The following is a 23,348-nucleotide window of genomic DNA, read 5'->3' as shown; positions in this document are numbered from 1 at the left end:
GTGAACGACGTGTGCGCGTTCAGGATGCGGCACATGACACTAAATATACAGCCTGAGCACCGCAGAACTGTTGCTCTTAAACAATAGACTAACTATCACAATTTCTGTCGGAATAGAAGCAAAAGGTGACGTCGAAACTCATGGCCTGGTGACCAGAAGTAGGTACACTCAAGAGTGAATGAAGTTAGAGCAGGTAGAGTTTTCATATAAGGGGCTGAAATTACGCGCTTTATTGCAGGCAGGTGTCAGTGAAAGAAACAAAAAATTTCGAAATGATTTTATTCACTTGAGGTACACTTTATTCCAGAAACAGCAAAAGAAATGTTTGCTCGTCAGCCCGAAATTTAATACTTTCTATTGCCAATTATTCGAAGCAAATAAGTGGTCCTGATTGGAGACGTAACTGCCGCGTTTAGTACAAATGCCTCCAGCGTTCACAGTAGCTTGTCCTAAATCCTTCCGACTGGTTAAATTGAGAGTTGTTGATCAATATGATGTTTGGCGAGCTCTTGCTGTATTTTGGCCACGTCTGGTTGTTGGGAATCTCTGGAATCCTGTTGAAAAGACAAACGGTTATTTATTAGTATGCGCAGAAAGATTATTTGAAAAAAAGTAGTAGACTGCTATGATCACTTCAAAATTTCAATTTAGCAGGGACAAAAAAAAAACTCTAGACTGTGTGGGAGGCAAATCGTATAGAGGCTTTACCGCGGGTACCGTAGCCTATGCACAGGCAAAGCTTTTGCAATGTTGTGTGATTTTACATTTTCCTAAGAAATATTTTTGCTTTTTCGTGTACCATCAAATATGGCGCTTATGTTAACTTTTTTGGCAGCGAAGCAATCAAGAAACCACCACAAATGATTGCTTTAAGGGCGCCATCTATGTATCTTCCCTAACTGCGAATTCATTACCTTTCCACTTTAGGATAACGAAAGTTCCCTTGAGTTTAATTGAGTGTGGTGACTATTGCTAGGTTTAATGTGTGTGGAAGGCTTCTTTCCGAACCATTATTGCATTCGCGCGCGAAAGTTCAAATATAGAAACAACAAGCCATGTCATGGGAAACAGACGCCATTCTCTCAAAATAAAATGATCAATGAAATGAAGCCAACCTGTTCTAAAAAGTGTCACTGAGCATTGTATTGACATGGTTACCTCTCCTTATAAACTTAAACTGCTGTAAATAAGTTCAGCGGGCAGAAGCTAGCTCTCTCATATGACGATTAGACAAAGCTCAGTCATGAACAAATATTTTGGGTATAAGTGGTTTATGGAGTATCGGCCGCTGCAACATCGTTTATTTCACTAATCGAAAATGCAGAAGTAGCCGAATCTCAAACTCGCTTCGTCGTAGGGCGTCTCGCTTTGGTAACTAAGATATTTATATTGATCAGGTTCGATATTTCTCTCCTGTTTCATCTGTGTGTTGGCCGAGTCATCGTGTAGTATACTGTATATTTGAAGCAGTAGCGTTTTTCCTCGTCTCTACCGACAAGGTTCTTCGTCATTACATTTGTCTAGTGAAGTAGTCCTAAGTGTTGTATTAGCCAAATCAATTACTTTGCGAGTGGTGTAAGAAACGCTTTTTCAACATTCGCAACAGCTCTTGAGTTCACTGTTTCTCCGTATCATTGCAATATAAATGGCACCCCCTTTCCAACGTGAAACATCCTTTGTGATTTCATTGAGCTACTGCACTGATATGGCGCAATATATGGTAGAATTCCAACAGTACGTTTTTTTCACCGCCATGCTACATGCTTGGTCTCTCTTTCTGTACTCCTCTTGTCTCAATCATAGATCATTTGTTTAGCCTGTACTTGTAAATACTGCTTTTTCCGAAAGTATAGTCGGAAGTACGGGGTGCGTATTAGTGCGGGCTTAAATACAGACTCCCAGAATTATAAGAGTACGAACAATGATATGTTTTTTTACTGCCTTTATGCTTAAGCATACATATATAATGAACTGGGAAGCATGCAACTCTACATGTTACATATACGATTTGTGTATCTAATCGAGAAAAAGGGAAATCACAGAGTGACTGGGGCCCCTCGTGCTGTACTGTCGTTTTGATGGTAACACTTATACGTGAGATGCTGGTTACTGCTATCCAAAATAAGAGGCAGGAGTCAGGAAAAGATGGCAGCTTGTGATAAATAATTCCTGAACAGGGGGTGTGCTCCAGCCGAAGTTTCGACAAGCAGCCTTGTCTTCTTCGAGGCTGCAACTGGTTAAATGTTCAAGCTGCAGCCTCGAAGAAGACAAGACCGCACGTCGGCCCCAGCGCACCCTCTGTTAAGGAATTTTTCATGGTTACTGCTACGCGAGAGTGAGGCTTCGTTGAAGATGGGAGCGGCAAAGGCAAGTAGCAGAAAATATGCTCTCTTATATTGACGACGTAGTTTAAATACACAGTTGTTCAGCGTTATATTGAACGACTTTACAGTGCAATCTCGCAGATTTTCTCTGTGGTATGCGGTCACGCATGCGCAATGCTAGCCACTTAATGTTTGCTTCATGAACACAAAAATGTTATGATTTCGCATATTTCAGATATATCGCTCTTTAATGTTCTGTTATTAGTTTTGCTTAAAGTCACTACACTGCGTCAGTTTATATCGGCTCGCGAAATTCTTACTGCATGATACAGAGTGTAACCATGCCTACCAGAATTGGGTTTTAATGATGTTCCCTTGAAATTTGATTTAGCCCCGCCACGGTGGTATAGTGGTTATGGTGCTCGACTGCTGACCCGAAGGTCACGGGATCAAATCCCGGCCGCGGCGGCTGCATTTTCGATGGAGGCGAAAATGTTTGAGGCCCGTGTACTTAGATTTAGGTGCACGTTAAAGAACCCCAGGTGGTCGAAATTTCCGGAGCCCTCCACTACGGCGTCTCTCATAATCAAATCTTGGTTTTGGGACGTTAAACCCCAGATATTATTACTATTATTATTGAAATTTGATTTATTTTCGCTTGCTAGAAAGTGGATTATTTTAATTCGAATAATTTCCTGACTTGTTTCCATTGTAGTCTCCACTAAATCGTCTGATTGCTCCAGACATTTTACAAAATTGGTTTTTCTTGCATTTTTACAAGATTAGACGAAACTCACATAGAAACGTCTCCTGCGGTTTCAATATATCAGTATAAATACTGGGCAAATTGCAATAAATGTCCTTAGGGTGCATGGGCCATTATGCTAATATGTTAGCACGTATATTTGTTAGCCTTGACACATTCTGTTTGCTCGAGCACATGCGTTTAAATTATGCGAACAAACTATGAAAATCATCAGTAACACAGGATCCATACAGATATGCATCGACATGCTCATTTCATTGTTTTACATAGCCTTTGTTGTTTATTTATTGTTGCAGCACAAGCATGTTAATTATATAACAGTCGCACTGCCAAAAATTCAGTTCGTCATTCCTAAAAAGAAGGAAAACAACATACCCGTTTTCGCTGAAGGTGAATAGCATCCGAATAAAGGCTTCAGTCATACGTCCATCAGGGGAATCAGGATCTGCTGCGTAGGGGTAACCGAACGTGAAGGCTACGTCTGTTCCGTGGGGCACTCCCATCCACGCAGGAAGTGGGAATATCATCGACTTGTGGGCGAACACGTAGGAAAATACCGTGTTGCCCCATTTGCTATAATATTCCGCAAAGAACTGCAAGGGACAGTTGAACACTCTGTCCGACACATAGTCGATGTACTGACGTCTCAGCGCGGTATTGTCGCCTTCAGCCACTTCTTCAGTGTAAGTATGCAGCACATCCGGCACGTCGTCCTTCAGCAGTCGCCATAATGCGGCGCGAAGAGATTTAACGAGTTCCTCCTGCGGGAAATCTTTAAGGTCTTCGGCCAAAAGCTCACGAACCACAGGGAAGAGGAGAAACGCAGCTCCTTCGTCGGAAGTCACGCCAGCTAAGACATCCACAGATGAGAAGAAACCGCGCTTCATGGCCATTATTGGATTTCGCGGCAGAAACTCATCGTGATAAGTGGGCGCAAAAGGGGCAAGTTTTGGTGCCGTGATCTCTAGAGAAGCCTTCAAGAGCTCGTCGGCAGATTTGTTTCTCATGCAGTGTACGACTTCTTCCGCATTGGACGCCAGCTCGATAGTTCCACCGCTTGAGCATCCGACGACGTTTGCGACCTTTTCTGCCTTCGCCAGGCTTTCTTCGACAGTGTCCCACGTGTCTAGGCTATACATTGTGCCACTCATCAAGACTGCCCTCTTGAAGAGGCCCTCGCTTAATGGCGACATTATGTGCGCGTGTATACACATCGAGCCAGCGCTTTCTCCAAACAACGTCACTCGCTCTGGGTCACCTCCGAAGTGTTCGATGTTGCGCTGAACCCACTTCAGAGCCACGTTCTGGTCCAACAGGCCAACGTTACCTGGTGCCTCGGGAGAATTGGCACTCATGAAGCCCAAGATGCCAAGACGGTAATTCATTGACACGACGACTACATCTCCCAGCGCAGAGAGAAAGACTCCGCTGTAGTTGGCCTGATTGGCGCTACCGAGAGTAAATGCACCTCCGTGGATCCATGCAAGCACAGGCCGCAGAGAGCCCGGGCTTTTGGCGGCCTCGGGGACCCATACGTTCAGGTAGAGACAGTCCTCTGAGAAGCTTAAATTGCCCAGTGTGATTCCTTCCGTCAGCACCTGAATGGGCACGAAATATGATAGACAAAAAAAAAAATATCTGTGACTTTTTTGTGAGCCAGAGGGTTGCACGCATAAATAACGCTTCACATAAACCTCTACACCTACCGATAGCATATGACTAGCAACAAGTTCACCGCAAACACAACGTACTTATGTATACTGATTTTATAAAGCTTTTCATTGTAGCGATGACATTTCGTTCCACTTGAAAAACGGAGATCGTTTAAGATATTTGCACACCAAAGTGATGTTAAATACTTCAACACGGTATGTCGCTGGAGCAACCATTTACACAAGTGCACATATCTTCAAGACAGCAACTGCCTTAGGAGAAAGGGGATTTGGGCAAGTTGGTTGGTATACATCTTGAAAACAGCGCTGTTTCTTTAGTCTTCGTCCACGTGTGTACGCGCTGTTTTCAAGATGAGCAGCGGCCTTCCTGAGCAGCGTGTTTGTGTACACCTTGCTGACTCTCCCCCCACCCCGAAAGCGTAGAAGGGAAGTGAAAGCAAGCGGGCAAAGTGCATGGTAAAGAATGGACAAGAGGAGGCAATTGAGTTAGGCTGACCTGCGTGCTAAATACGGGAGTAGGGGAGGAAGACAGAGAAAAAAGATGGATAGGATGAGTGCCCGGGTAGTCTACAAATTTTGCTCGGGTGAAGAGGGTGGAAAGGGGGAGCAGGGGACATTGCGTGGAGTCATCTCCACGCCATGCCCGCCACCGTATTGCCTCATTGCATTGTTTTAAGAAATATATAACACCGTGAGCAGCAACAGAACCCGTGCTCTCGTAACCGGTCGTTCAAACACCGGCCGGTTTGGCCGATGTAGCAACTTCCGCACGTAAACGGGATCTTGTACACTACAGTGTTCCTGAATCCGACAAAGGGCTTTCTGTGCTTTTTCTCACGCATCTTTCTTGACACTTTTGTTCACTTTTTGGCACAGCGTTGCAAGTTTGTTTTTTCCACTAAATACAACGCGTACACCAATGTTACCAGCAGACGTTTTCAGTCTGTGCGACCTCGTGAACATAAGGTATAACCGCCGTACCTGCACGAGGCCTCTGATCCTCTTTGTTGCGTGCTGCCCCTCCCCTTGTCAAGCTCACCAAAAGCCTTTCGGCAACAGACATCAGTAGCGCCTGTGGATAACCAGCATGGCTGAGACGTTGCAGCTGGTGCTCGAAGCTACCAGCCACCAGGTGTAATAATTGGGATATAATTTTAAGGAAATTAAAGTGAAAAAAAAATAACTTTCCGCCGGCACGGTTCGAACCTGCGACCTTCGAATACCGCGTCCAATGCTCTAACACTGAGCTACGATGGCGGTCATCCCCCCCCCCCCCCCCCCCCCGTGCGCTTTTAGAGGGTATATCTATATGCATTTAAACCTAGGAGTGTTCGCCCCGCCACGGTGGTCTAGTGGTTATGGCGCTCGACTGCTGACCCGAAGGTCGCGGGATCGATTTTCGATGGAGGCGAAAATGTTTGAGGCCCGTGTACTTAGATTTAGGTGCACGTTAAAGAACCCCAGGTGGTCGAAATTTCCGGAGCCCTCCACTACGGCGTCTCTGATAATCATATCGTGGTTTTGGGACGTTAAACCCCATATATTATTATTAACCTAGGAGTGTTCGTCAGCGCCGATCGCAGCCACGGCGGCGAGTGTGGAACACTCTTTTTCTGCCTTTTGGCGTCACGTAGTACCCTATAAAAGTGGACAGGGGATGACCGCCGCCGTAGCTCAGTGGTAGAGCATGGGACGTGTTATTCGAAGGTCGCAGGTTCGGCTCCTACCGGCGGCAAGTTATCTTTTCGTCCACTTTACTTTCTTCACATTTATATCCCAATTATTACAAATAACATCCCCTATGCTTTCCTTGGCATTATTGTACATAAGTTCTCATTATTATTGTGTCTGACAAAGAAAAAAACGGCCCCTTAAAAGTCACCTTCTTTCCTTCAGCCACCTGGTGGTGGCAATAACGGGTCAGAGACGCTTTTAGGCAGGTGACGGCAATACCCCTCTTTACAAGTTAGAGTGCGCTATTAAGAGTGTGCGTTTAGAGTCCTAGTAGTCTCTAAACTTTACAAGTTTAGAGACTACAAGGCCGCGCGTACTCCTGACACACCACGTCAGAGCCTGAAACTGCATCAAGGTGTCGCCCCTCAGAGCAAAAACCGCCTCTTCGCGCGCTCTACACAGACGTGGCCGCGGCTGTACACTTGTTAACAGCAGCATAAATGAAGCAGACACTAGCGCATACAAACGTTTATTTATTTATTTTATTTATTTATTTATGAATACTGTCAACCCTCATAGAGGGTCATAACAGAGAGGACAATGCAACAACATACATAAAAAATGTACAAGGCACATAAAGATGCTTAATATTTGGCACTTCACAATGAAAACAGGTATTACAATTAAAAAAAATAATAACAATTCAAAATTATCTGACATTTTTCAAATTATTTACAATGAGCATGAGGTCGCTTACATCATTTGGCACTGAACAAAAATCACATTGAACAATCTCGTAAATGCGCCTCTACAGCATTTTCGAAGTCGGTGACATTGTTTAATACAACAATAGCGTTTGGTAGTTTATTCCACATTTCTACGACATCTGGGAAGAAAGAATATCGAAACGTGTCAGTATTTGTTTGGTATGGTTTTATGACGCAATCGTGGTTAGTTCGGGGGTTTCTTTTGCCTGGGGCGTGTAAATATTTGACCTTATCAATCTTAAGTTGATCATGAATTATTTGGAAAAATACCTTCAGCCTATATTTTTTTCTCCGTAGTTCAAGAGAATCTAAGTTGCATCTCTGTAACATTAGCGTGACCGATTCCTTCCTTCGGTACGTTGAAGAAATAAAACGTGCCGCCAGTCTCTGTATTCTTTCCAGCTTCTTCTTAAGGGTCACTTGATGGGGACTCCAAACAACGGCTGAATATTCTAGTATCGTCCTAATGAAGGTGGTGTATGCAATATGTTTTACGTCACGCGATGCATGTTCTAGTTTTTTCCTCAATATGTATAACTTTTTATAGGCTGTCGTGCAGACGTTATCTATATGTTCATTCCATGACAGTTTCCGCGTAATTGTTACCCCGAGATACTTGAACTGGTGCGCATTCACCAGCAAGTGTCCACCAATGCTGTACGAAAAGGAATGGATAGTTTTCCTTTTGCTAATGTGTGTATATGTAGATTTAGAATAATTTATTGACATTTTCCATTTCCTACACCAATTATCTAAATTTTTCAAACAATTCTGAACTTTGAGTTGATCGTCTAGCTTGGTAATTGTGGCGTAGATTACACGTTATTACAAGGTTTACACATACGGGTTAAAACAACATTTTTAAGCGGTATTAAGCGAACTATTTAGCATTTTGATCATTTTGCGCACGCTACAGAAGACACAGACAAAAAGTTCACAAGGAACTGGGCTGGTCCTTGTGAACTTTTCGTCTGTCTCTTCGTGTAGCGTGCGCAAAATTATCATTATGCAGCCAAACCAACTAGCCCGTCTTTCCGTTTTATTTAACAGTTGTACAAATGTGTCGCGCTTTATTATAGACACAGCATTGTGTGCTAGATCATTGCACTGACGGATGGCGCACAACAGTGGTGAGTCATTTAAGAGCATCAGCAGTTAGTACGGGCGTACGGAACTAAAGCTTTGAAGAGGTGATCTAGGCGCGGGAAAAGGCGATAGGCAGGCAATATGTAGCGCATCGTCCAGTCGTCCCTTTCTTTGTCCGTGTCTTTTTTGCGCGCCATAAGTTTCACACCATGTATCACCACCAACAAGCCCATTCTTACGTTCTTTCAAGTATGTAGGAGGTAGCAAATGACGAATGATTATAATAAAGCGTGTGAAAATGAGACAGCTGCCCCAGCCATCTTCTTTCTCCTAGGGATGGGAGGTTCAGTGATGCCTTGATATTCGCGATGCTCGAATGACTTAAGTAGTTTCTACTTATAAATCGGGCAGCTTTATTTTGTGAAGTCTCTAGTTTAAAGTTAAGTACATTTGATGTGGTTTTTATGTGAATGAGGAATACTCTAGTTTAGAGCGAACCAGTGAGGTATATGCTATAAGTTTTGTCTTCTAGTTAGCTTGATGCAAGTGGCGTCTGATTAATACAAGTGTTTTAGATGCTTCAGATGGTTTTGCGTCAATGTGGCCTTTCCATGTGAGGTTGGCGTACTTAATTTGTTTGCGGCGGGTTTATTCTATATTGGTTTAATCCTAATGACGTTCAAATCTGGCAATAGCGCTGGCTATCGCAAGACATATAAATTGTAAGTGACGTCGCACGTGGGGCCTTAAAACGTAATTTTTTTTTTTATTTCGAAGCTACCGTAGGTTATTCCCATGGGTTTGGCGTTCTTCCTTGCTCTCTCGCCTAGTTCACACCTGGGGTAACCCGTGTTGCAGCACACGTTAAAAGGACGAAATTGGAGTTTTGCAGCCAGTGTAATACGTAGTTGCAGAATGGGTAGCAATGGGAAGGAATGTGTAGTATGGAAACCAGAAAACTGGCCGGTCGGGTGAGATCGAGTTGTTTACGGAGGCATAACACAAAATTAGCTGATGCGAGACAGGGCAATTGAAGGCCACTGAGAGAGCTGTTTGTCTTCAAGACGAGACAAATAGGCTGCTGCCTCTGACTTAAATAGCTCAACTATTGTGGCCTTCCACAACGGTGTTAAAAGCATTTCGTGCCTGTTTCATTGCCAGCTTAACCACTATTTGGCTCTTCAGAGGACTGTCTTGTCCGCTTGTGTCATACTCATACTTTGCAAGGTTAAGTATGCCCCAGTGGTACTCACACGTCCCTCACCTGTGGGCAGGCTGTGTTTCCAGCGGTGGCGTCCACGGTGCCCTCCCAAGGTGTTTTGGGGAGTGGAGGTTTAAACCGGAGCGGACCTACAGGTGGCTGGGCGAACGGAATACCAAGGTACTGCTCAACAGTATTGTTCAGGACACGCACCACCCTGCCGCGAACTGTGCCTTCCGTGGTCTGCCTCTCCACGAGTGCATCGTCGGCCGTGGCAGTCAGCACGGACGCAACCAGCCACGCCAGTAGCGCTGTACCCATCACCATTGCTGGTCGTTGATGAACTGGTTTGGAGTAAATTTGTAAGAGAGGCGAAATCAGTAAAAGCATCGATCCCATGTTGTACGAACGAAATATAGCCACTCATACTGCGCAGCCATCATCTATCAGTGACTGCTCAACTCCAAAGCCTTAAAGAAAAAATTCAGTAGACAAAGGCCAATAATGTGTCAGTATTTTTTCGGATTAAGGCCCTGCAATACTAATTTTTGTCTCTTTCCTACGAAGCACTGGCTTAAAATTAATGGTGCTGTTTAGCATCAAGGGGAAACTGACTGATTATGACAGCTTCTTTCTAAAGGGAATTTCTGGAATTCCTGAGGCTAGTAGAGTTCAATTAGTATACACGAAAAACATGATACACGAGTCTGTTTGAACTCTAGCGTCATAAGAATGCAACTGCTGTCTCCCAAAAAAATCTTGCACTGTGCATTAAGCCGGACCCCAGAGCAACTCAGCAGCATCTAACGTTAGGTAATATTGTAAATTGGCAGACAGTAACCATGCTATTCTAATTGGCATAACCGATCGAAGATGACACTCTCAGAAACCAGAAAACACAATGAAAAGCTCCCTAACAAGGAAGGATAACAAAGTATTCCATATAATGGTGAGTAAAGACATCGCCAACGTCGCATTATATTGCTTATATTACGAACGGTACGCGTAAAACTGAAATCGCTTCTATCTATTCCGAATTTCCATACACTGCCTTTTATAGCAAACTTAGCAAAAGACCGAGATGTCCAGGCAAGGTGACGAAGTCTGACTTTACCGGTAAAAATGTCATCCACAATTCATGCATCATCTTTTTATCACCTGTTTCAAAGAAAAAACACGCCCTACAGTTCGGCTGCTCAAAGCGCAACCTTTTACTAGGCACCTTTGTGCCACCTTTGAGAGCATGACACTCCACCACTGATCGCGCAAACAGGTGATAGAGCCATTCAAAGCTATACGCTTTAATAAATGCTTCAAGAGGCCCTCAGGTAAATGGGAATCCGGACTGTGATGTCGGCTTTGGTCTCGCTTGCCTGCCAAGATCGCTAGCCCATGTCGCATTCTTCTTGAAAACAAAGAAAATCAATATTACCTAATACGGCGAATTGAGAGAGCCATTAAACAGCGTAGGTGTATTTCGTACGCCTAAATCTTTTCAATCAAACGCCCAGCCCAAATAACGAAGAATTTCATCCACTGATGCTAAAATCATGGAACTATTTATTCTTTTCAACACAGCTGTACTATGGGCGCCGACAACGTTTCACGTAGGCACTAAGTGCCCAGTGTCGCAGTAGAAGCCAGGGCTGCAATCTGGGTGATGGATACGCTGATCGGTTACACGCTGCAGTTCTAGTGCACCACATGGCTAACCCGAAAGACGCTTGTTAATACTGGCCTGTTGCCCGCCCGTTCCGCAGTCAGCAGTCCTACGGTTACAGAGAGCGTATGCGAGGCATTTAAGTTCGCCTCTCGCGACCTTAGAAGTTGCTGCCGCTTCTCTGTTCGCATATTTCATTTCCTTCTCTGGAAGCCTTCAGTGAGCACACTTGTCCCTCAAGGCAATGCTATTTCCATTTCCGTGTGACACGACGAGGTTGTGACCATCTAACAATCAGGCACATCGCAAAAGCGTCAATAGGGTACCGAGGAAATGGAGTCTTGGTGAAGGGGGTACTCAGAGGTGAACCAAACCAATCTGGAGGATAGTTAACGAACGCTGCTCTCTGGAGACGCAGCACCGTATAACACGTTGGCTCGAGCACAAGCGAAATACTCGCCACTTAACGGCTTTAAAGGGGCCCTGCAACACTTTTCGAGCATGCTCAAAAAGCGCTGCCGATCGGTAGTCGAGGCTCCCGAGAACACGCGAGCCAAATATTATAGCGATGCGCACGGCCTGGAATTTACAATAAATTCTCAAAGTCAGCTGAAAATCGCTCCCTCTTCTCTCGACAAATGATGTATTAGTCCGCAAAATATGACGCGATTGTCGGCAGTTCCACCATTGGCTGATGTTATAATCACGATAACACCCTCATTATTACTTTCGTTGTTAATTTTGAGTTCAATAAGTAGATAATATGTATGTTTATATTATGTTATCGCGTTAAAAACACCGAACAAACATTAATATTAGCACTTCCGGTCTCACCGACAGCTCGTCTGCTCGTAGTTGCGTGGTTCCGTTTTCTTCGCCATGCGCAGTGCCGAAAACGTGAATATTTCTGTGCTTTTGACCATCGCCGGTTGCCGTTGAGAGAGGCAGCCGTTCGAGTGTTGCCTCGTCAGCTGAGAACTGCATCGTCGGCACGTTCTCACGACCGACCGAGGCACGGGCGCAGCGTGTCTCCGATGACAATGCTGGCGTCCGGTAATGGCGGCGCTTCGGGGTCGTCTGCCAGTGCCGTCTTACGAGGCGGTGTATCGGAGTATGGGCCGAAACCGATCTCAGCTGTCATTCGTTCCAAACGAGCGCGCACGTTTGCTTCCATGGTTGGCAGAGCGATGAAAACACTACGGCGTTCAAGGTGCACACCCAACATTACCAAACCGACGCGCAGTTTTCAAGCACGCGCGATACACAGCGCGATCGACTCCGGTCGACGAGAACGACGCAAGCCGACCGGAAGTGGCGGCACAGACCACGTGGTTACGCCGAGACGCCAGAGAGAAAAAAATGAAAAAAATGCCGCCGGCGCTGACGTCGCCTCCTCGCACCTCCGCCCTCCCTCCCTCCCCTCACGCCGCGCGCAGCTTTCCGTGCGCTCGCTGCGTTGAGTTGAGAGAGAAAGCTGCGGAACGTGATCTCTATAATTTGGTAACACCACTTAGACTTGACGGATTCGAAAAATTTTTGCGGCATATGGCTCGTGAAGAGTCATACGTCAATAATGGGACTATTCCAATATAACAAAGAAAGGTGTTGCAGGGCCCCTTTAAGGAAGAAGCCGTTAGTGTCAAGTGTCGTTAGAAGCCGTTAGAAGTGTCAAGATGATTTCTAGAGTGCGAAATTAGGACTAAGACAAGGAGACTCCTGTGGTGAATTTTACGTCGCACAGACCGGAAGGTGTCTAAATGACCGACTAAGGAAGCATGCTAACAAGGTTAGGAATGGGAAAGGTGGGTTTCTTGCACAGCATTGTGCTGCCTGCAACTGTACGCCTCTTTTCGAGGACACAGTGACGCTATATAAACACAGGGATGATCGTACCCGGTTGATCGCTGAGGCTGCGCAGATGGCACGTGAGAACAACTCATGCTTAAGCAACTTTAATGCACGTTCATGTGTAAGTCTAACGCTTACAGAAGGTCTAAAGAACAACAAAGAAAGAACAAGTAAACGCACGTGGCTCATTTCTTCTTTCTTCGTGGCTCTTTAGTCCATCAGTAAGCGCACATAGCGCATTTCCACATGAAAACTAACGCACCTGTAAGACAATCGTGTTATTTTTTGTAATTTTTGTAATGTTTGTAACTTTGTAATTTAGATTTTTTTTCCGGTAGAAAGGGCCAGTCAAGCTGTGAAATGCAGCTTCTTTCCCTTCGCACCAAACCACGTATACAGTGTATTTTCATGTACTTGCCACGTGGTTGAATAAACTCAAACTCAAAAATCAAACATTCACAATGTGACCAACGGGCAAATGCCTGCATAAATATTCCTCTGTCCCAACCCGCGTATCCATAAACAGTAAACAAGGTACACTTTTACGAGACGCATCTGTACACCTTGCACAACTGTTTTACATTGTGATTTCCGTTAGAATGGATCATCGAGAGATTGTTGTGTGTAAGCTAGAATCGTCACCTACATATAGGAACTTCAACATAGGAATCAAACTTCTAAACGCTTTTAGAAAGAAAGTTTCGCAATTGACGGGAAGCATGCTACTTTAAGTAATGAAATACTGTAATACACATAAACTGATCTTTCATTTTGTGGTAGTCCTACGTATGGTTCATCCTTTTATGTGACAGGAGCGAATATTCTTTCGAAATGTCACCTTGTCCGCGTCGTTTCCGGTGCGGGTATTCGATATTTCCGAATTATCCAGTGCTTCCGGATAAGCAGCCGAAAGCTCCGGACGGCTGCTGCAAACACAAATGTCGAACGCTACGAATTATTCGTCATGGCTGTCATGCAACAATTTTAAATTTCTCTTTTGCGTCACTGCCACGCTCACGGCAACCGTCACACATAAGCTAACTGTTAGGACGGCGCCGCTGGGGTGTAGACAGTTTTCTTTTTCGCTTTGTTTTAGGGGCGAAGCTCCTTAAGGCAGCACCCGTTCGTCCCTCGTAGTCGTAGTAGTAGTGCGTAACAAGTCTTACGCTTTGACCTCCAAGGTGGTGCCGGTGGGAGATTTTTCCTGTGCGTTGTTGAACAATAAAAAATTCGCAGCGTGCGCGTTAACTAAAAGCCGAATTCTTCGGTCTCTCATTCCCCATTAGCAGCCATTGGCATGTTCCAGTAGGAAACGTTAGTACAAGTAGAAGTGTAAGTGTTAGCTAAAAGCCGACTTCTTCTGTCTCTCATTCCCATTAGCAGCCATTGTTTACCTCCAAGGTAGTGCCTGGTGAGATTTCTCCTGTGCGTGATTAAACAATAAAAATTTTGTTCAAAACGCCGTTGATTGATGAAATAAACCAACGAAAGACGCCAGATGTTTTGTAAAAGCAAAACGAAAGAACGCCAGATGTTTCTAAAGCAATGCGAAAAGACGCCAGCTGCTTAACGAGAGACGCCACATGTTTTCTAAAGCAATGGTTTTCTAAACAATGAAAATTCACAGCGTACATGTAAAATTAAAGTGAGCTGCAAGTCGTCATAACTCATCGAACCTTTAGTATAAACGCGCCCGATCTCACGTCGGTGATGATGTACTGGGCAGCATTCACGGAAGATTCACGGTTTACCGATGAACCTCCGCAGCTTCGCCCACTCATCATCATTCACTCCGTGGATATGCTGTGATTTTTTTCCTCAACGTCAGCTCGGCGTATTCACATGCAGGCTTTTCTTGCGCTGTCAGTGACTGCAGCAGCCGTAGGTGAACATGGCGTCGACCGCATGTGTGTCTTGGCAGCACGCGTAAACGAATCCGACATCCAAATTTTTTCCTCAGAGTGCCCGCTAAAGGCACAGCTCAGTGCGATACCTGCAGAGTCGTGTTGAGAGCTGCTAATAGCACTACGACGACGCTCGCCTCCAACTTGGAGAGACATCAAGACAAGCACAAAGAATGCTCAGAATTGCATCAGCTTTGCTGTTTGCCGAAAAAAAAAGTGAGTCAAAGAGACTTTCGTAGCAGTAGACCGTGGCCAGCTTACTTTGGAAGAATCAACTGCCGTCATCGACGAAAGCGCAAGTGAGTGAGTGAACAACTTTATTGAACGATCCGGCAAAAAAAAAAAGAAACAAAAGAACAAGGAGAGGGGAATGGGATGGTGGAGACTCCTGCGTGCATGCGAGCCTCTCAGCCGCGAAGGAAGCAAAAGCTGACCAATATGGCAGCATTCATTTCGCGTGGCCTGCAACCATGCGGCGTGGTCGAAGAACAAAGCCTTATCGAGATGATCGACTTCGCCATTTAGGAGCACGTCGTTGCATCGCGGAATAAATTTTCCTGAACAGTCGTTCAGAATTTGTAAGAAACTAAAACGGTGAAATGAACTGAAGAAGCGATTTCGGCACCTATTTGACAACTGTGGTGCCATGTGCTTCCATTTAGCGACAGATGGTTTAACACCGAGATCCGGTGACAGTTACGTGTGTGTCACGGCCCACATGATGGATAGTGACTTCACACCGCATGTATATGCCATTGTCTGTAAATCGATTCCACAAGAACATGCTGTACAAAACGCGGCTCAATTTCAACGAGACGTGATAGAAGACTATGGTCATTCGACAACATCCGACTTACCTTATTACTAACACGTCTTTTCAACTGATGCCAAATCCCACTGTGAGAACGTCTCTGTTTTTCTCATAACCTGCAGCTCTTTAGAAATGTCGCCAATAAGAAAACTGGCATGTGTTTCTCAGATTTGTGCGCTGTGTCGATCGCTTGCGGGTCGTTACAAGAGGAGAGCGAGTGCACGTGCATAGCATGTGGAGATCCAAAAGGACATGCAGTTGGCCCTAGTTTCCAGTGATCGCTTTTGCTCACACTGGTACAGCGAACACCATGGTTTCAGTTGGACTTTTCAGATCTGATGTGGACAACTTGAGCTCCAGAGAATAGAAAATTTCAGCTGCGACTGTAAAAGCGTTGCAGTCTCTCGATCAAGCAACGACCGAGCTTCGCGGTGACTGCTATGCGCTATCCAACAAATTCCCATGTGATACGCGTCGTGCATTGTGTACAAGTGGTGCTGCACATGCGTGTGTCTGAAAGTGACAAAGCCACATTATTTGCAAATGGGCTTATGCACAGCCTTACGACAAGGTTCCCTGGCTTTGAAACGGAATATACTCCAGCACATGCAATACTGGCTCACCCTCGCTACAAGGACGTTTGCTATACTGAAGATAGTTAAAAATGTGGACGAAGGCCACGCTTGCAAATGCAGCAAATGAGGTCATGCCAACCGAAAGCCGGACACCTCTGCGCCAGACATGGAGAACCCTTCAGCTAACACTCACTCTGTGGAGTCCTTTTCTTTACAGCGAAAGCTGTACAAAATCACAACAACTGATCTTGGTTGCGTATAGCTGTCCGCCGCCGCCGCCGCCGATGTCTGTAAACACTATCGCGCGCAATGAGACAAGAAAACGCCAGGCCTGTGCGCAACATCCAGCACAGTCACAGCGAAAGCTCGAAGAGCAGCCTCTCGAGAGCCCGTTCTAAACTTATTTTGGTCTTTTAGTACAAGTACACATGCAAGGTATTCACTATCCTATAAATCATAATATTTGGTTACAGGGTTGGTTGGTTCCTAGAAGAATGGCTCAACCCACCATGGATCGGCCATGAATAGTGCGGCAGGAGAATTTCCGAAAAGGCGAAAAAAGGAATATGAGGGAAGCACCATAAGCGAAGTACCCGCGACACATCTGTGAGGCATTATGAGGCATTAGTTGCACTTTGGTGATCCTGCATGCGGCTGATGACGGTAAAGAATTACGGCTGAGCACTTTGCAGCGCGGGGGGGGGGGGGGCAGCTTTAAACCACACACTCGTTGCGCAATTAGCGTTGTGTGACACCTGGTTTTTATTTTACTCTTCTGCCATGCTATATTACACATGTTAACGCGATTCCTTGGCAGAGATGACGCCTGCATAGGGTTTTCTTATAAAGGAGGTACTGGCACCAACGTGGCTTTGTGGTAGAATACTGGATTGCCACGCAGAGGGCGCGGCTTCAAATCCCACCCAATTCTGGATATCTTTTTATTTATTTCATTTTTAACACGAAAGTGCTTTATGCCGGCGTCCACCACGGCTCCACTGACGTATTTCCGTCACGGATATGACGTTGTAAAATATACAATAACAGAAGCCAACGACAAAACAACACGAAAAAGTACCGTCTCCGGGATTCAAACCTACGACCCCTCGCTCCGCAGCGCGTGGCACGAACAGACCCGGCCACAGACGGCACATTCGCCAGCGCACTAACGGCGAGGTATTTATATACACCATTAACCGTTGGCGGTACTCAGATATCGGTGGCACTTTACCGTGTTTTCGTTATCACTGGCGAGATGGTGCGAAGGGCTCGAAGGGTGCGCTTTTAAGGTCGTCACCCCGCGCGTTGTGATGCGCGCGCGCCTCCGCAGGGCTTGGTCACTCGTGCTCGCGCGCTTATCTCGTGATGTGGGGTGGTTTGTACGTCTTGTACTCACACCGCAAGTTTGCGTTGAAGTTACAGAGAGCATGAAAGTCACTTCGCTCACTGCAGCGGCCGCTTTTGCGAAAGGAGCGCGCTGCTAACACAAATAAGTTACAACTGTGACAGTTAGTTTGCGTTCATCCTGTGTACACTTGTGTGTTCGTTTCGTGCGTCCTCCTTTGTGTTTGAGCAGTATGCTTTAACTCGCGAGCAATGGCAGTTCTTAATTCACGATCATGCTGTGTATGTTCTTTGCGTGCGCATTTCCTGCTCGAGCAGCGCGTTGCGAGTTTCAAGCGGCTTGCCGTTCTTCGCGTCACATTACAATTTGTTGCTATAGGATTCATTCCTTCGCTCTTGTGTCCAAAAAATGCATAACAAATGCTCAACTCCGTCTGTGAGCATGCTTGTAGTGCGCTGTCAGTCGAAACGGGCGAGGTGATGCGCAACACAGTTGCGCATCACCCTGCGTTGTTTTCCTTGTTTCTTTTTTCTCGTCCATGTCCACTGGCAGCGCACTACACGCTTGAAGACGTACCAACTAGCCCCTGTTTCCGCCTTATCCGTCTGTGAAGACACGTTTCGCTTTCGTGTTATACCGATTCCTATGACAGAGGGATCAGCGATGTTTCTTTTCTTATTTCGCGCGATAGCGGTTACGGACGCGGGCGGCGGCGGACAACCACAGCACTGTTGTTGTGATCTGATGACAGCTTTCGCTGTAAAAAATATCCAGGAACGGGTGCGACTTGAATTCAGGCCGTCTGCGTGGCAGTCGTGTATTCTACCCAGAGCCTCGCCGGTGCTTGACACTCCTGCGCAAAAATACCTTTACAGGCGTTATGCAGGCAAGGAATCACGTCAACATATGTAATGTAGCGTGGTAGAAGAGTAAACTAACATGCAGATATCACACAAAGTGAATTGCGTAACGAGTTGGTCGTTTAAAGCTTCCAACCCCTTACAAATAACTCAGACATATTTCTTCATCGTCATCGGCCACAGCATCAACAAAGTGCACATAATCTCTTACGGACGAGTAACGAGTACCTCGCTCCTCCGCAGAATGATGAATAGTGGGCGCTTCGCTATTTCACAAAAATCATGATTTATGGCGTAGTGGGTACATTGCAAGTTGATTTGTAGTAGTTGCCCAAAGAAAGATTACAAAGGTATCTAGTAAGGCCGCTCTTTGAGCTTTCGCTGTGACTGTGCTGCGGTTTCAGCGCAGGCCTGGCGTTTTTTCATTGGTAGCTCATTTAACCTCTAAAACAGCACAGAATAAAGTGGGGACGGCTAATAATATTGATACCCAAATTTTGAGTTCCATTTACTGTGTACATAAAAGCATCCTCTTCGTGTAACAAACCGGACTTCATCGTGAAGCAATGAGGCTCTTCCACAAGGCAATGTGACATACCAAATCTTTTACAACTTCAAATGCAATTTAAGCATTTCCTACTCAAATCTCGAAAAGGATGCTTGACTTAGTCGCTTTAATTTCCTTGTAATTTTCATTGGGTTCTAATTACACATTCAGGCCAGTTCTCGGTTGCTTTAAAGCTATTACTTTATGAGAAGCTTCTGTCTGTAGAATAAAAAAATCTAAATTTAGCATATCCAGCCTTCAGCAACGAAAAGCTCAAGGAACAGGACTGCCGTTTTTTCGTTGAGCTCGAAAGTAGTGCAAATGAATGCACATGAATGTGGTACTTCCCAACTGACAGTCTCCTTGAATGCCCTTCTGCTTCACAGTCAGGGAGAGCTTTGGAGTGGTAAAGGAGCCGTGGCTGCCGGCTGTGCCCAGCGCTGGCCGATGTAGCACAGAAGTACCTCTAGATTTCTGCCAGACATCCAAGGATTGAGAAGCTTTTCTAACAGCTGGCAGTGTTTTTTGCAGCCGGTCGGAGCTGCTCTTCCCAGACCACGTGTTACAGCTGGCATTTTTGCACGAAAACTTGTGATGCAGTAAATAAAAGCAGTATCTGGCTCGTAATAACCCTTCGACTCTCATAGCTTTCAGCTTCACGAAATGCTGCGCCAAGATGAGTTCTCATTGTTTAAAAAAGTTAGTTGGGTCATGAAAAAACATTCATTTTCTTCGTTATGTGATACATTGAGAAAGAGATAATAGACATCCACCCGTTTGCAGCACGAAACCCCAAGGAAATCCATACGGATTTCTCAGAAAGAAAGTCTCTTAGTCGGCGAAACATTCGCCCTGATCCGGTGTTCGAAACCGGGACCAACGCCTTTCCGGGGCAGTCGCTCTACCAATTGAGCAACCAGGAAGCTAGCAATTGGCAGCGCGAGGTCGAATTGATCGACAACTCGAAGCACATGGACACACAGTATTGCAAATGAGCTCTGCGGAAGCCGGCAAGGTGACGGAAGGATTGAGAAAGGAAAAATAGACAAGCACCCGTTTGTAGCACAAAGCCGCAATGAAATCCATGAGGATTTCTCAGAAAGAAAGCTGTAAGAAAAAAATCGCAAATGCGGCACATTGCTCAACAATGCTCTACTTTCAAATTTTATTTCTCCGCGTCTTTATTAGGCAGAATTTCCAAAATCACCCAGAATATTGGCGAGAGTGACATCAAACGCAAACCAAAAATGCCTAACTGAAGGCAAGTCTCTAAAATTTCACTATTTGGAAATTGAGTTTAAGAAAAGGCCACCTTTCGATTTTCGTTAAACTCCCCAGTACTAAAGCCAAGCGCGTGTTCTAACTTAATCTGTAAAAAACATGTTCTATTATTTATGTGAGATAGGAGTGACAAAGCCGCCAAAGTGTACCGTAGTGACGTTAACGCACAACCACTTAAATGAGCGAGTATGTAGCTCTAGTTGCTATTGGCATAATTTTTAGGTCTTAGATATGTTCTCTCGTGTTCACGAAACAACAAATTGACACAAAAAAGACGAATAGTTTATTTAGTGCAAATTCGTACATATGCGTGCTTTCACTCGTCGTAGTATTGTTCTCGGCGAAAGCAATTATCGGAGAAAATTCTAGATGCACACTCGAGCCGGGAGTTCGCATGTTTCTTAAGCCTTAATGCAGGTAGTTGATTCCGTTTCCATGAGACTTTCTGCGTGGACGCACTCTCCCTTCGATGCCTGTCTAGCGTCCAGTGTACATTAAACCTGAAGAAATTGTTGCATTCGAATTCCCGACTCGAGTGCGCATCTACACGAATTTTCTGCGATAATTGCTTTCGCCAGGAACACTGCTACGACGACTTCAAGCCCGCATATGTACGAATTTGCACTTTAAATCAACTATTCGTGTTTTTCTGTCAATTTGTTGTTTCGTGGACACGATAGAGCATATTTAAGACCTAAAAATTATGACGATAGGAACTGTAGCTACATACTCGCTCATTTAGGTGGTTGCGCGTTAACGTCAATATGGTCACCTTGGCAGCTTTGTCACTCCTATCTCGCATACATAATGGAACAGGTTTTTACAGATTAAGTTAGAACACGCGCTGGCTTTAATTCTGGTGCGTTTAAAGAAAAGTGAAGGCGGCCTTTCTTTTTCCTTTTTTTGAACTTCAGAACATTGAATTCTTATAGACATGCCTTCGGTTAAGCATTCTTGGTTTGCGTTTGATGTTATTCTCGGCAATGGTATTTGGCATAACTGTTAACGTAATGTGTGGCAACTGTCTGCGTAATTTCGTAAATTCTGATTATTAAAGACGCGGAACAAAAAGAAATGAAATTAGAGCAATATTGAGCAATGTGCCGTATTCGCGATTTTTTTCCTCAAATAATGGGCAAGAAAACAGCAACAGACAACATTCTATAAATTAATGTTACTGTTAGTATGTTAAGAAAAATTGTGAGACTCACAGCTACAACAGTTCTTTTGTAAGATCTCGTCAAAATCCCATTTTCGCGCAATTCGCAGAAAGCGGTTCTGGCACAGTGGGCACTTCTATTTTTTTTTTCTTTTTGATAACGCACTCTTTTTTGAGAAACTAAGATTGTTCTCGTGGCCATGGGCACTCACACAACAAAATATTTTTTTCTTCAGTGAAATGAAACGGTGTCCACGTACATGCACTGACGTTGTTATATGAGCACACTCTTTTCAACGTTAGGTCCTTCCACGAACGTTTTGCATCAAGGCCATGTTTTCGTACGGCTTTGTTCTCTAACGCCGCTTTTGTGTTTGAAGGGCAGGGGGCCGAAATGAAAAAAATAAGGCTTTCGTTCCTTGTTAAATATTAATTAACAGCTGGGGTTAAACGTCCGAAAATCACGATATGATCGTTAAAAGCGCCGTAATGGAGGGCTCCGGAAATTTCAACCACCTGGGGATCTTTAACATCCACCTAAATGTAAGTACACGTGCCTCAAGCATTTCCGCCTTCATCAAAAATACGGCATTCGATCAAGGGACCTTCGGGTCAGCAGTCGAGCACCATAACTACTAGACCACCGTGGGGGGTCTCTTATTAAAGAGCCCCAGAGAGTCTAAATTTTTCCTGGTTGCCTAAACATTGCGCACCACATAGTCACAGCGTTGTTTTGGCAAGTAGAAAGTAGCAATAAATTTTTGTATATGTTATGTTTAGTCGATTGAACGATGTGGCCAATGGGGGTGGCGAGATGCCTGATATAGTTTTTGTTAGGTAAAGAAAAATAACTAGCAATATTGAAAAACTAATGAAACGCTTCTCTCATTTACGCCACTCTCTCCCCTCGGACGCACGCTTTCCTCCTCGGGCCACTGGGGGTGTTTCTGCACCAGTGGAATCCCGCGCCACTACGAGCGGCTAATAGACCAGAACACGTGAGGGGGCTAATAGATACGGCTAATAGAAACGAAAAGTGGCCCAGCTACCGGGCGTCTAGAAAAAATACTGCGAAATGGCTTTATGCACTTTCTGTGAACTTACCTGGTCCTGAAACGGCGACAGTCCGACAGAAGACCCTAAAACCGACGACTCGCTCGTAGTGGCGCGGGATTCCACTGGTGCAGAAACACCCCCAGTGGCCCGAGGAGGAAAGCGTGCGTCCGAGGGGAGAGAGTGGCGTAAATGAGAGAAAAGGCCGTGATCCTCGCCACCATCGCGGGTGCATGCTCGTGTCAGGGTCACGAGAATCGATTTGACAGCGTGCGCCGACGCTCTTGACGGCCGGCGTGTGCGCTCGCGAACGTGCCCGCTCGCATGGCTAACTTGCCATGTCTATGCAACTACGCGTTGGCGAGGACGAGAAATCCGAGGAGTCAGCCCAGACAACTTAGAGACGCCGCGTTTGCTTTTACTTTCATCTGGCAATAATTTGAAGGATTGCTTCACAATTTCGACATTTCAGCACAAGTGGTGCTCATTCATTCATACATTCATTTAGGTACCCACGGGGCTGTCGGGCGTTAAAGAGAGCAGGGCGAACAGAAAAAAGAAATACATCATAATAAAGAATGTTAAGAACAGATGTTGCATTGTTTACATATGCCATTTCACTCTAGAGAGTACGAACGTAGAGTCTGTAAAAAAGAAAATACGAAGTAAGGCAGGCTACTACACTTCATACTGTTTCTTTTTTCTTTTTTATTTTAGGGGGGGGGGGGGGGTGGAGGATTGTGTGTAACGCGTGTTGGGACGACGCAATACACGATCTCTCCGATGATAAGTGCGCGACAAGACGTTATGAGAG

At 45.2% G+C, this 23,348-nt stretch overlaps 1 protein-coding gene across 1 annotated transcript; it reads right to left on the bottom strand.

The window, feature by feature from the left end:
* Positions 1 to 268: 268 nt before the first annotated feature.
* On the bottom strand, positions 269 to 22,696 carry LOC119377312 (acetylcholinesterase). Its single transcript, XM_037646845.2, has 4 exons — positions 22,586 to 22,696; positions 9,555 to 9,835; positions 3,466 to 4,688; positions 269 to 554 (listed from the first exon to the last, which is right to left on the bottom strand). The coding sequence occupies exons 2-4, from the start codon at positions 9,816 to 9,818 to the stop codon at positions 413 to 415; spliced, it is 1,629 nt and encodes a 542-aa protein (XP_037502773.1). The 5' UTR covers positions 9,819 to 9,835; positions 22,586 to 22,696; the 3' UTR covers positions 269 to 412.
* Positions 22,697 to 23,348: the final 652 nt, after the last annotated feature.

The sequence above is a fragment of the Rhipicephalus sanguineus genome, unplaced genomic scaffold (genome assembly GCF_013339695.2).
Source record: "Rhipicephalus sanguineus isolate Rsan-2018 unplaced genomic scaffold, BIME_Rsan_1.4 Seq4304, whole genome shotgun sequence".
NCBI classification, from domain to species: domain Eukaryota; kingdom Metazoa; phylum Arthropoda; class Arachnida; order Ixodida; family Ixodidae; genus Rhipicephalus; species Rhipicephalus sanguineus.
This window is presented reverse-complemented; position numbering and strand designations above follow the sequence as displayed.

Coding starts and splice junctions, on each gene's coding strand:
- LOC119377312 (XM_037646845.2), bottom strand. CDS start 9,818: ATGGTGATGGGTACAGCGCTACTGGCGTGGCTGGTTGCGTCCGTGCTG. Junction 4,689..9,554: donor GAAACACAGCCTGCCCACAG/GTGAGGGACGTG, acceptor GTGCCCATTCAG/GTGCTGACGGAAGGAATCAC. Junction 555..3,465: donor TTCACCTTCAGCGAAAACGG/GTATGTTGTTTT, acceptor TCTTTTCAACAG/GATTCCAGAGATTCCCAACA.